The sequence below is a fragment of the Gallinula chloropus genome (genome assembly GCF_964237585.1).
Source record: "Gallinula chloropus genome assembly, chromosome: 2".
Lineage (NCBI taxonomy): Eukaryota > Metazoa > Chordata > Aves > Gruiformes > Rallidae > Gallinula > Gallinula chloropus.
This window is the reverse complement of record NC_140086.1, coordinates 64,616,940-64,630,840: the sequence shown is the minus strand read 5'-3', so window position 1 is coordinate 64,630,840 and position 13,901 is coordinate 64,616,940. Positions and strand designations below refer to the sequence as shown.

Below are 13,901 nucleotides of genomic sequence, written 5' to 3'. Positions count from 1 at the left end.
TCGTCTACTTGTCTCTTGTAATACAGAGCACTTCCCTACCAGCTCAATAATTCCATGTAATTTCATAACACATTAATACTCCCAACAAAATACCCATCTTAAAAGGATGTTAGATTTAGAGAGCCACTCAGAGACCGGAAAGGATGCTGCAAAAGCCCTGTCTTCTCCTCTAGATAGAGAAGCCGTGTCAACAGTCCTACATCTCATAACACATTACTTCTCTTGTAGTAACCTCTACTCCACTCATGACACAGACAGTGCTGCAGAGCGAGGATTTTACTGTCTGTCTTTCTTTAAAAATGGGAATAAGATTATCTGTTCTGCAGGCTTGGGTAGGTGAATGTCACGTCACTGCTAAGGGAAGGATTCCTTGCTCTCTAACAAATTCCAGCATTTCCCAGATTTTAGAACCAGAGCTATTTCCTCAACCAGGCCATACATATCTTTTTGAAATGAATAAGGGGGCAAGACTGTACAGTTCTTGGACAGAGCAGGCTCCAGGCTGCAAAGCACACATGCACATGCTCACTTTTACAGCATGATTAGAGAGATACAAACGCCTGTTTCATGGCCAGGCTGAACAGGACGCCCGCTGTTCTCAAATGCTCTCCTGAACAGATGTGTGTGCTGGACTCTACAGAAGATCCTCTCAGCACCTCACATCAGCTGGCTGGGACACCTTTGGGGTAGCTCTCCCAACAGCTATGCACCTGGAATTCCCTTACAGGGACAGCATTTTCACACAACTTTAAAGAAATAAAGAAAAGCCAGGAGGAGTGGAAAAAAACAGTCCTTCAGATGACTTTAGCCTATTATAAAATCTCTTACAATTCCTCCCAATTTTCTTCAGCCTCCTCATCACACTATGAAAACCTAACTTCCTTCTTTTTCTGTGGTTTAGTATATGACTATTTTTCTTAAGAACAAGATCAGACCACCACACACATGTACCCCCAAGCATCTTCACTATATTATGTTCTGTTTCCAGCAACAATACTTCCATAGAATATTGCTGATTTCATGTATTTCTAGGAAACATATGGTGAAGAATGTTCTCAATATGTCTTTGAGAGATGGATTGTTTAAAGGCTAATTGTTTTCAGCCAGTATTGACAGACCCTCTCGTGCAATTTAAAACCATTGTTGCTTGGGGCTTAGTTTGTGATATTATCAATGGTTTTAACAATTCTAGAATGTTAGGAGACATAAAGTGACCTCAGCTTCCAAGCTAAATAAGCGAGGTGTCACCTCAACAAAATGCAATGTCACGCAACCAGCTGCAGCACTTTTTATTCTCAGATAATCTACTTTTGCCTAAGGATTTCCCCCTCCTTTCTATCTACTCATCCAAGTACTTCAGAACAGAAAAGTACAGTTGATGCTAACAGAAAATAAGCACATTTTCTTTTCTACCAGACTTTGTCAGAAATGTGTATGTGGTACTGCTCTCTAAGAGAGAGGTGTCTGTAAGCTGACAAATAGCCTTTGCAAATTATTATTCACTACTATCAATGGAATCACTCTAAGATGATTTGCTTAATTATACATCATTTATATAATTTCCCCCATCACTGCAACTGAATTCATTATGAAATTAAGCGTATAAACTACAAGTTTCATATAACCAGTAACTTTATAAGCTCTAGCCTCATGACCCCTCCAAGAGTTAAGCTGCTCCCATAAGTAGTTTTGCAAGGTATTGTATCTAGGAACTTAACAACTGTACGTTACCTTGCCCTTCTAAAGAGATCCTTTATTCCTCTCCAGGAGATTTAAGGATGTGAAACAACTGCAACTACTGCTTAATTTAAATCTGTAATTTTTCCCTCCCATAAGAGAAGTAATAACGACATATAAAGAAATGTGAAGGCGATGGAGAGAGATGAGTCACTTAGCATCTCTCACTGGTAACAGCTACAACTGTGAGTATGCTCAGGGAAGCATCATCACCAGGAGCACAGCAATTACAATGAACAACTGCAGTTCCTGAGATCATCCCTATTAGTTTCAACTTGCTAGGGGAAAGAAAAAAAAAAGTCAGACCACAAAGGGATGCTTTAGTAATTCTCTGTTATTATATACAGGTTCATTCACTGACTAGAATAGAATTTCTGCATGTTATCAATACTAGAGAATGAAGAAAAGGGAAAATATTCTCAAATTCAGAATTTTAATGCTAACAGCAGAACTCAATGGCCTTAATACTGATAGCAGAGGATGGATGAAATAGCCACCGAGCCTTTTCCCATCCTTTTGAAGGATGTGAAGTCATACATTTTCCTTTAGATTAAGCACCCCAGTGCTCAAAATTGAGACTGCTCAATGTCTTCAAATCATACTGACTGCGGTGAGAACTGCAGCTGCTCAGATCATTCTGGATCTAAGCCTTCGGCCTCTTCATCAGTCATTCAGTTGCTTGAGAACTTACTTTTCCAGTGCCACAGCTATGTCTTGGAAGCCCTGTGCAGTGATGTTATTCTTGTCCCATATTACAGTTCTGAAAAAAATGAGGGGAAGCAGAAGGGCAGGGAAAAAAGAAGTTAAACAAGAACCCCTGAATGAATCTGTATTGAAACAGCATATTGAAATAACACAGCACTGTAGCTTCAAAACTGTAAAGTGGAAAGCAATATTTTAAAAAAAAAACCCTGTTGTTAGTTATATTCTAAAACCTTGAAATGACAGAAGTTAGGGATAAAGATACTACAAAATTCAGTTCCCCTTTCTTTGAAGGGGGACTTTGTACTATATTTTCCATCATTGACATAAAACCATAAATTTTCTAAAATACACTTAATGGAAAGATTTGGAGTTAATAGAAGGATTTCCAGCTTTTTCTAGGAATAGCATTAAAAATAAAGTTCAAATATCTGTTTTGCAAGCCTGCACTGAAAACCAAGAAAATTGCAGTAAGTGATTTATCTCCCTTCTACATAGGCCATATGGCTACATAGAAAAAGGTATTAAAAAATTAATGCTGATTGGTGGTCCAAATTTTCTGGCTATTGTATATTCAACCCTGTACTAGCTCATCACACAGTTCCTATGACTCCACATGCAACATAACTAGCTGCCAGTACATGTCATTAGGTTAGGTGCATAACCTGCACCTCTGCTGAATACACAACAAGCCTTCCCTCTCCTCCCCCAATTCAGACCACTCAAGCAGACTGCCTGGCAATTTGTGAACACATGTTCAAAGATCTCATTAGTAGTCAGAAGCGGCAGTCAAGCAGATAAATCTTCCTTGTGCAAGAGCATTAGTTGTAGCTGTTCTTAAAAAAAAAAATAAATAAAAGGCCGAAACCCAAAGATTTTTTTTCTTTTTTTAAACACCAGAAAAGAAAAAAGGTAGATGGCAGGGTTTTACAACAATTGACACCCTTCTGCTGCTCCAGAATTATCCCTTTGTTCTTTAGATGTGAAGACAGAGGTAAGGAAGAGGGAGAGAAATTCTACACCCGCTCTGCAAAGATCAGATATGCTTAGGGTCAAATCTTGGATATCTTTGTCATTGGAAAGTGTGTTTGTACTTATTCCAGGAAGGGATTCTGTAACATTTTAAGCAAAGCCAGTTACTATTGCGTTATTCAGCTTGTAATCACACCACAGTCTGTCGTGACATGCCAACTGTGACGTTCAGTGTCCTGTGAAACAGTTCTACCATCCTGAAAGCCACCAAGGCTTTATTTCTTCAGGTACCCTGGTCATTTCAGACTAATATACTCAATAAACTTAAGCCACCTCTCCAGTGTTTTCTTGACTTCTTCAATATTCAGTTCAGGCACTGCAAAATAAAGACCAGGATCTCTGCTTCTGAACAAAGTTGCCAGGGCTGTTATGGGGAATTTCTTGTCCTCTTGTTGTGGGGAACAAATGCTTGGTGACCAAGCACAAAGTAGTCTCTTCACACAGACACTACACTGTGGAAGGCTCATCTGCACAGTCTGACAAGAGGAGCGAGGATGGTGACATATGTAGAGGTCCCCATCCAGGCTCACGCTGACTGAAACTTTTACTGTTTGATAATCACACGCTGGATAGAAAGAAGTGATAATCTCAAGCCATCAGTGCCAGACATGTGCTAAAAAGCAGTGAGGTTGTCAGGCAGATGAAGCTGCAGAGAAGAGATGCCAAAGTCCATCAGCGTTATAGGCAGGGGAGAGGGAGAGGAGCAGTCTATGCTGCTACCCATGCTGAATTCCACATGCTCTTAATTTTCCTACAAACTGATACTCCAAAACCAAAGAATAATTTACTTTGGGTTCCCATCCAAGTATCAGAAGTCTTTCTCCACTGGGAAGGCCTCCAGTAGAAAAGAAAAAAAGAACAGAACAGCGGAGTGGCTAAGCACTACAATAGGGTTCCCAGAGATACTGTGGAATCTCTGTACTTGTAGATCTTCAAAATCTCCCTAGACAAGGTGCTGAGTTACCTTGTAATAGCTTTAAAGTTGGCCATGCTTTGAGAAGGGCAGATGACATCCAGAGCTCTATAACAAGTTTCGTTTTGTTGTTACATTTGGGGTGTGCTTTGGGTTGGGTTTGGGTTGGTTTTTTGGGTGGGAGGTTTCTTTCTATGTTCCAACAAAGTCTTTCTATTTAAATTCAGACACTGATTTTCTTGAGCTCCAGTTGTGGAAATGTTTTTGAAGAGATAATTTGCTTCTCCTGTTCGTTGGCGTTTTAGGGGTGGGGTTTTTGTTTGGTGGTTTGGAGTTTTTTGTGGATTTTGTTGGGGTTTTTTTTGGAAGGGTGGTGGGGTGTTTGTTTTTTAAGAAAAAAGGATGAGAATCTTTCAAATGGAAACACTATAAAGTGGCTGTACCTAGAAGGGTTCTGAAGAGAAACAGCTTGAGAATACGCCAACAAGTTCAGTATTATTAAGCCATTCTATCTTTTACTGCAAATACATTTCTCTTACCTGAGTTTGGTGTTTATCTGTAGGGCTTTTGCCAGCATCTTTGCTCCCATGTCACCCATGGCATTTCCACTAATATCCACTTTTGTAAGAGAAGTATTGCTTCCCAAGGCATTAATAATGATGGTGACCTCAGTCTTCAGCTTGGAATCTGCGAGGGACAATGACTGCAGCGGCTGTGGAGCACAGAAAGGCGCTGGTAACAGCAACTGATAATGCACTTGTTCCTCAAACACAGAATTACAAGTTCCCCCAACTCTTGGAGACAGCAGTAAGCATCAAAGAGTTATTTCTGTCTCTGCTACAGATCCTACAAGACATCATAAACTAGGAGTCAACATCGTACAGCACAGGCACAGAATACAGCCGGAACGTGAAAAGAGGCGAGATAACCAGCTTCGATAGACCACCTCTGGTCTCCCAAGTATTTTGCTTAATCAGCACACTTTCCTGTCAGTGAGACACAACAATATCTAGCGCTTCTCTCCTTCAGGCTGAGAGCTTTAATCAAGTGAAAATTAGGATCTGAGTCATTGTTAAAACCAAAATAAATCCTTTGAACTGTTTCACTTTTGTTACTACAGCTTTAGGAGTGATTTTGTGTACGTTCCTTCAACTAAAGTCATGGACAACTGGGAGGAAAGAGACAGAAAACTGTAGCAGGTTTGAAATTAGAAACAGTAAGAAGAAATTCTATTGGATGAGTAAGTAAATGTGTATTATTCACAGTGGTGTTGTGACATGCAACTTTTTTTATATATACTATGGTAAGATGAAACTACTTCAGTGGGCTCCTGCAAGTCACACTCTAAGCATTAAAAAAGACCCTTTCTTTTAAAAATACTTGTATTCCCGCTATTCTCAATGTCCCGGCACTCAATGGCAGGAGCTCAAGAACTACATACACCATGCCTTGCAGAGGTATTACAGCTGCTAAGATTGCAACTTTTCCCTTGCTCAAGTGTGAGTTCATGAAGAGAAGGGTATAATCATTATACACCCACTTCAGCATGTAATGGAGGATGCATTTTAGGAGCATAAAATCTCAAAATTGTCAGCATGGGAAAAACAACAGTTTGTAAGGATGAACCATGGCACCCACTTTAGATGCCTAGAGCTTAGATTAATTGAAATAAACCAAGTGAACTGTGCACACCTTCCAGGGTCCAAGATGCTTGCATGGCACCTGCTATACAATGGGACTCTGGCCTCCAGACACCACTGGGTTACAGTGATAACCAAAAAGCTTGCAACAATAAGAAATGCACTTATAAATGAGGAAATACATAAAAATTTGGAGGCACAGCAGGTTTATAATTAAAAAGTTGAACAGTAACACAAGCCACATGCTGGTTTTATTTTAAATGGAAGTTATTAAATTACTATGCTAATGTCCTTAATCTGTTTATGTTTCCCTGTTTCATTACATTGTGTACCCTAAAGAATATTAACATCATATTAGAATGGCACTTAGAGCTCTTGGCACAAGTTTGAGAAGACCTCGTGTGACAGTGTCACTGAAAAGCAACACCATGCAATCGCCAGTAAGCTTGTGAAAGGGAAGTTTCTTGTTCTTCTCATGTGTCACTTTAGAATGAGGCATTTGAATAACTTTGCTGGAGGTTACTCCTGCATACCAATTTCTCTAAATCTCAAATACCCTCCCAAGGAAAGGATTTCTCACCTCTTGCATTCCAAAACCCTGATGAAACAGCATACGGTTTGAAAAGGCTTCTGCACTGTCTTCTGCAAGGACTGGCACCTATACATCATGACTGTCACATACAAAACATTACCTATAGCACAGCAAAGCACCTGCTGTGTTGGCAGTCTTTGAAGTGGATGGACTGCTAGTTGTCTTGCACAGCTGCCCTTATCATTTACTCAAAGAGCAAGGAGTCACTGCTGGACTCACTTGGTGCTCTGACTGTGAAATGCCATCAGAATCAGAATGCAACACTGTGTGATTAAATACAGTGCTGCTAAGTACTCGCTAAATGACCTGACCATTACATTAAAAAACCCCACCCCAAAAACCCCACAACTAACAAGTCAAAAAAACCCCACCAAAACCAAATACCCCTCAAATTGTGGCAATGGTCTACATGGCCTGCAAACTTTTGCTTCTTGTAACAACTTCATAGTTTTAGCTGGATTTTGAGAACACAGAAGCCTGACAAGCACTTCAGTGGCCCTGCTGCAGAAAGCAGGTACTTTGCCAACACACTGAACACATCTTAACACTGTCTTATGAGGAAAGAGTAATTCTTAAACAGAATTAGAAACTATATGACAATATTAATTGATTTTGTCATACTCCTGCTGGAAAACATTTAAGAATTAAATCAAGCTAAATTTATTCACCTACAAACAAAAATGTAAAAACCCTCAAAAGGCCAATCCTGCAACAAAGACTGAACTAAGAACAAAATGGTATTCAGCACTGTAGTAATTCTCTGCACCTATGCATAGAATTGACTACACTCCTGACAACCACTCTGAGTAATGGCACACTGCCTGCAGCGTAACATGTACTTTTCCAAGAAGAAAACAAACAGCTCAGTAAGCATAAAGCTTCAGATACATCCTGCTATAATATCAAGAACACATTATTATAGCCTGCAAAGTACAGCATCTACTTAAAAAGAGAAAACAAACAAATCTAAATATTACATTCTTGTCTATATTAAACACCTGGGAAATGTTGCTGTTACTACTATTACTTTTAAATTGTGTAGAATTACCTTTGTATCTAGCTGTACTTTTACAGTTAAGCTATGGATTGCTTAAATCCTTTTACTCGTGACTCATGTAAACACAGCAACAGATCTATTTAAAGTGTGCATAAATACACAAAGAAGAATTTGGCAGGTAACTATTTTAAATTAAAGCCTCTTCCTTCAGCTTTCCACACAGACAATGCACAGTTCCTAAACTGTACCAGTCCGGGGGCAACAGTGATCAAGCAGGATGCTCTGGTCATCATCATGCCTTGGTCCCTCCAGTTCCATCCCTACTTCACAATGTCCCATGGTAGTAAATGCATAGTAGTGGTAGAATGAGGACCGCCCCGTTTAAGATTCAAAATCAAACCAAACCAGTTAGAAACTTTAAATCATTTTCTAAGCATCAAGGCAGAGTGAGGACAATCCTAGGCAGCTATCTGCAATACATGCTGTCCCCATGGTACTATAGGGTCTATGTTCTCAAGTCTTTAGCTGCTAGGAGGTGCTTCAGATTGATTCTAACACCTGGTGAAATAGAAAAAAAAAAATTAAAAGTTTCCTTCACTGAAGAGGATTAACAAGAGAAAAGAACATGGGGAGAGAAGAGACAGGGTAACTGGCAGAATTACAGGCTATATTCCAGAGGTTAAGGCATGCCATGAAGGAGAGACAGTTGCTTTAAGTATCTAAATAAAATAACCTTTTGGCAGATTATTTCATTATAACACTGTTTGAAAATAGGAAGAGACTGCAGATCCCTTGTGTAGAGCTTAGGAAGGACAGGATGAGTAAGAATTGCAAGAGCGCATCTGATCACGGACCGTGGAAGAGGCACAGGAGTGGAACCGTGGCTGCCTTCACCCACGGGCTGAGGAGGAGCAGAAGCTGTTGAAGCTGATGATGTAAGGGAGTGAGAGCTGTGAGAATCACACCCCCAAAATTTTAGCAGCTACTTTATCTCTGTCCTGGAAGCTTCAAGAACAGAAGCCAGGAAATATAAACAGAAGGTTGTAACACTTGATAGAGACAGTAAGGTGAAAGTTGTAATTTTTATCCTTGCAAACAGATAACGTAAACAGGACAGTCATATAAACAGAAAAAAAAAATCCAAACAGCATCATGTTTGAGAAGATGCTTTAGATACTGGAAGGAAGAATAGAGTCTGTTGAAGAGGTTTTAGGGTATGGCCTGAGTGGGAAAAATTGTTTACCAGCAACAGAGCAAAGGATGAAGGAAATTGAGGAAAAAAAACCCCAAACATACTAAATTACATTTGCTTGTGATTAATTTGGCTTGACACAACAGTCTTCAGTATAGCTGTGAAACATTAAGCATGAGATACAGGGCAGGACAGAGACAAATGTCCAAAGAGGAGAAGCAGGTGCTATCTGATGAAATGAGACAGGACCTCCCAGTACGGTATCAACAGGAAAAGGAGAGAAAGGCAAGACAGCCCCGCAGCAGCATTCCCTTTAGAGACAGAGTAGGAGGAGGTGGTCATGCACCACAGAGTGAAAAATGCTAGTTTGGTACAAGTAGAGATACAGAGATCTACCAATACACTACTTAGCACGATGCTCCATCAACCCTGGCAAGCAAGGACTCACTGCTTTCATCACAGGTGCTACCTCAGTCAGAATCAGCCCCGGTATCTGTGTGCAGCTCTTCACTATGTCACACTGACATCCCATGTTTTAATGAATATGGTGGAGAGGTATGCAAAGAATCAAGATAAAACAGTACCACTGATCCCAATTAAGGAGGCACAGAGAAAAGACAGGACTAGTTTAAACAAATCACTTCAAAAACAACTGAGCAGCAAGAAAAGATGAACACAGAATACAGGTCTAATGACCTTGAATGGAAGGAGACACTGGAAGCCCTGGTAAAAACCACTTCCCCAAACTGCAGACAGACGGGAGGAGAAAACAAGAAAGCAGTTAGTGTGGAGACCATGAACTTGGAGGTGAGACAAAAAAGACAATAGGAATAGCAGGTGTTTAGACAACTGAATTCCACAGTCAGCTATTTCTGGAGAATGAGGAAAGCAGAGCTTGCTTGTTACTTGCACAGGGAACGAAGGAGAAAAGAAGGACTAAGAATAGATGACTAAAGACTGACAAGCCTGAGAGCAACAGAGCATCTTAAGATTCCCTTCTAGCCAAAACTAGGTTGCCAAGTAAGACAAGAACACAAACCCAACCAACCAAAGTCTTTGAGAATCGGGGTGGGGGAATGAAGAAAGTGGGCAAGGCTCTTAGCAAGCCACTCTTGAAAGGGTTTTCTGATATTGCTCCTGTGATTGATGTACTAGGAGTAAAGAACAGCACAGCAAACAGGGGGGTTTGGCACCTTTTGAAGCAGAAGGGAGTTCTGGAAAGTCATTGCAGGGACTTTACATTTTCTCAAGGAACAAAAAAGCTAACACACAAGAACAGCTATAGTGCATTCTATTAATTAAAAAAAAGAAAAATGAAAGTTCTGTTCTTGAAGGAGTATCACCACCCAGAGAACACTAACGTTGTAATCTCCTATCTGGTCAGAAAAGGCTTGAAATCTTGTGCCCACAGGGCTATATAATTTAGACCTAAAGCAACTAGGTTAAGCATATCCAACTATTTAGAATGAATATTTTTCAACAAGCTCAGATCTTAAGACTATCCTAAGAAATGTAATCCAAACTGATATTTGAAAAAAACCCCACCAAAAATAAAATGTTGGATGTGTCTGTGCAGGATCATGATCAAATCTTATGCAGCAAATCAACACAGTGAAGAAAATCATCAGAAAAAGTCTGTGAGCGTACAAATACACACAGTAATAGTAGGCAGAAAGATACTCACTGAATCCTCATCTTGAATCATCTGAACTAAATTATCAAGTACTGGAGTGAGATTTCTGAGGGAAGAAAAGTTAGGAAGACGATGAAATCAGCAGCTTCTCCTCATCCATTCTCTTGTTATTTAAAAGAAAGAAAAGCCTTACTTGGATTTCATGTTGTTAAAGTTTTTGCCTAATGCCAAGTGTCTTATCGATCGGTTTTTACTAAGCCAGACTACAAGGGTTGAGAGGTCAGATTCTAGGCCTGTAAAGAATCAGATTAGATTAAGAATTAAAACATGTTTTCACAAAAGACCCAGACAGGGTCCAATTATTAATGTTATATTCTTTGAAATAACCAGACTGATGTACTAATTTCCAAGAGCTCTAGAAAAAAATTCCATTCTATTTTAATTTTATTTGGCCTCTTTTTCTATGAGAATATGTTTTCTCCAAAACATGCCCTTTAAATCTCCATCCTAATCAGCATTGACAGCACCTCTCAAACACAGAAGAGAAACACAGTCCCTTATCTGCAGTCCAACCACCCAAGGGTAGTTCCTCCCATTGTCAGGAAGAGCTTAAAGTTCCTTTGGGAATTTTGAGATGATACTAATTGTTCTTCAGTCTTAGTAGAGCTTGTGGACCAACAAAGGTAACAAAATCTTCAAATGCAAGAAAGCAAACGTAACAGGCTATGAATAAAATTACCTGAAAAATAAACCAAATTTTATTCTACTCCTGAGTAAGCAAAACAACTTGCTGTAGTATTGTATTACCAAACTAGTGGTGCATTTGAAGAGTCCACTAGTTTGATTACAATTACTTAGGATCCATATCCACAGGATGATTTAGATGTCAAATATCTTTATTTACTTATAACAACCAACCTATATACATAATTGGGCTGAGTCAGTAACTCCCAAAGCTTTCCACTTGCCAATCCATCCCACCTTTCTCAGATATTCAACTACTGGGAATCTCTTCCTGAAATACTTCCACATTTGGCTGTCAGAGGGGCAAAGGCAGCAGCTGAATTCTTTACATCTACACTTCAGTTTGCAAGATCAGAAGCCAGCTGTATTCCCAACTAGGAAGCACAGAGCCTACAAAGCAGCAATAGTCACAGACTTTTCCAAAGGCTCAAACAGGTCTTCTCTGACCTGAAGCTGCTTGATCCATTACTCCGAATTTCCCTCTCTTGGTTCTCTGGTGTCACCACCTCAGCTTCATTCTGTACCTTGTCTTTCCCTTTCTTCTTTCACTACATTTTAATTTCTCATCCTCTTGTACTCAAACTGACATTCCTCCAAATCTAGTAGGATGTCAGTTGTTACCAATTTACACTGATCTCAAATTACATAAACTTCTGAGGGCACAGTTACCCTATTAACATTTCTTACACACTTTATAGCAGTAGGAGTTCTTGGTCTGAGACATTTCCATAACCAGTACAGCCAATAGTCGTACAGCAAAAGCAACCATCCACGATCACACTGTGAGCTGAAAGAAAAAGTGTTTCTCAGATTCTCCACTTGCACGACCCTCTGTCCTTGTTCTGTGTACTTACCATTGTCTGAGATATCTAGGCTGGTGATATTGTGTATTTCTGCTATGCATCCTTCCAAGACTTGGGCACCTCCAGATCTTAACTAGAGACAAAACATCATCCATTTTTGCAAACTAGTTACGGTTTTAAGGTCGCACAGAAAACAGTGGTAGAAGCTTTATGATTACAGAAGGCACTACTAGCACAAAAAACAAGGGCAACAAAAGAAGTTACAGGCATCAACAAGCCTATGCACACAATTCTACTGTTCTCATCCTTCCTTCTCACTGGTTGCATATAAATGAGAAAAGGGTCTCTTTCCCTTGAAGCAACTGCTCAGCAGTTAAATCAGGAAAAAAATTAAATGGTATAAGCACAAGGAATCCTTTAGCACTTGTGCCAGACAGTTACTGCAGGGGGGGGTTCTACATGAAAGGGCCAGGACATTTCCCCCCTCCAGTCAGAAAGAACCCCCCCTTACTTAGCCCAGCCTACAAGGATGCAACACTGTCACCCTCAGACTCCTCTACAGTCAAGTCTCACAGCGAGCATCTTCTTTCAGGTCTTAGCACTATACTAAGGTGCCCAGATAAAAAATTAGAATAATAATAATAACAATAACAATAACAATAATAATAATAATAATAATAATAATAATAATAATAATAATAATAATAATAATAATGTTATTGTTCCTAATAATGCCTCTCTATGACTGAAAATAAAATTTAAATAATCCAATTGTGAAAAATTGTGAAATGGTTACAAAAGACCATAAAAAAGAAAAATCAGTAATTTACACTATTCTTAATTTAAAAATAGGCATAAAAGAGAAAAACAAGAACAATAAAAATGTCTAGCTGAAAAGTATCAATTATGAGTTTATTAATCTGAAATATTAAATGAACTTAAAATAAATGTCAGATTTTAATGAAAAAGTGATTAAATAGCCTAGGAGAAAACATCAATAACACGAATCAAAGTTATGAAAACTTACACACTTATTTACTAATGTTACTGAAATTTTAAAAATGCAACTGTTTCATGGTTTTTTTTTCCCCCCCAAAGAAAAGCATTTTCTTCTTTCTGGCAGCTACAGAAACTATATAAAGCATATCTCACTTCACAAACATCTCCCAGAAAAAAAGACTTATGCAAAAGAGGGGAAAAAAAAAAAATCTTACTAAAACATATTTTTGTATTTTCCATTTTCACTTCCCGTGCTTCAAAAGAATGGGAAGTTTTTTCAAACATGAAATACCCTTCTCACCTCCTGTGCATAAAAAAATCAGTAATATTTTACTTATCTGACTTATCTTGGCTAAATGTACTGACTCAACCTGCTGATATTTCTGTGAATAACCTCTTTTATCCATGCTATAGTTAAGGAACCACAAATGCCTTCTAGAAGGCATATTTATTTTTTAATAAATACTTGATTTGGCACTTTTTAGAGAGTTTGAGATGTGTGATTGGTTAACAAGCAGCTCAAAGACTTGGCCTGAGCATTTAAAGAATAGTGGTGCTCAAAGACAACATCCAAATTAAAAGTCGCATCTGGAAGCGTAAGAGAGAGAACATCAGATACCTTTCCTCTTCTGCATATAACAAGGCCTATGCATCCCCTTCACCCCATCCTCTCAAGAAGTGGTCTGTATTTGAGCCAGGACTGGTGCAGTTTTAACTCAACTTTATTTTTGGTGGAGCATTTGTTATGTTTGCTGTATGAATGCCAAAATCATTCAGTTTTGCTCTGTGCTGCTCTCTCAGCATCGCCCACCACAAGACAATCGTTTTACACAGTGCCACATCTATTACTGCAGAATCTGTGGATTTGGCAGATTATGTGTGATCTTGGATTGTTTGTCAGTATGGTAAAAGTTCTA

The 13,901-nt window shown here is 39.1% G+C and overlaps 1 protein-coding gene across 2 annotated transcripts in view; it reads right to left on the bottom strand.

Annotated features, from left to right (window-relative positions):
• CARMIL1 (capping protein regulator and myosin 1 linker 1) overlaps positions 1-13,901 on the bottom strand; it is a 197,679-nt gene that overhangs the window by 58,481 nt on the left and 125,297 nt on the right. For both annotated transcript variants that reach the window (XM_084280476.1, XM_084280477.1), the window contains exons 18-22: positions 12,037-12,118; positions 10,632-10,731; positions 10,490-10,544; positions 4,924-5,096; positions 2,429-2,497 (exon numbers count right to left, since the gene is read on the bottom strand). In XM_084280476.1, coding sequence (XP_084136602.1) covers positions 2,429-2,497; positions 4,924-5,096; positions 10,490-10,544; positions 10,632-10,731; positions 12,037-12,118 — 479 coding nt within the window. The remainder of the gene's footprint in view (positions 1-2,428; positions 2,498-4,923; positions 5,097-10,489; positions 10,545-10,631; positions 10,732-12,036; positions 12,119-13,901) is intronic.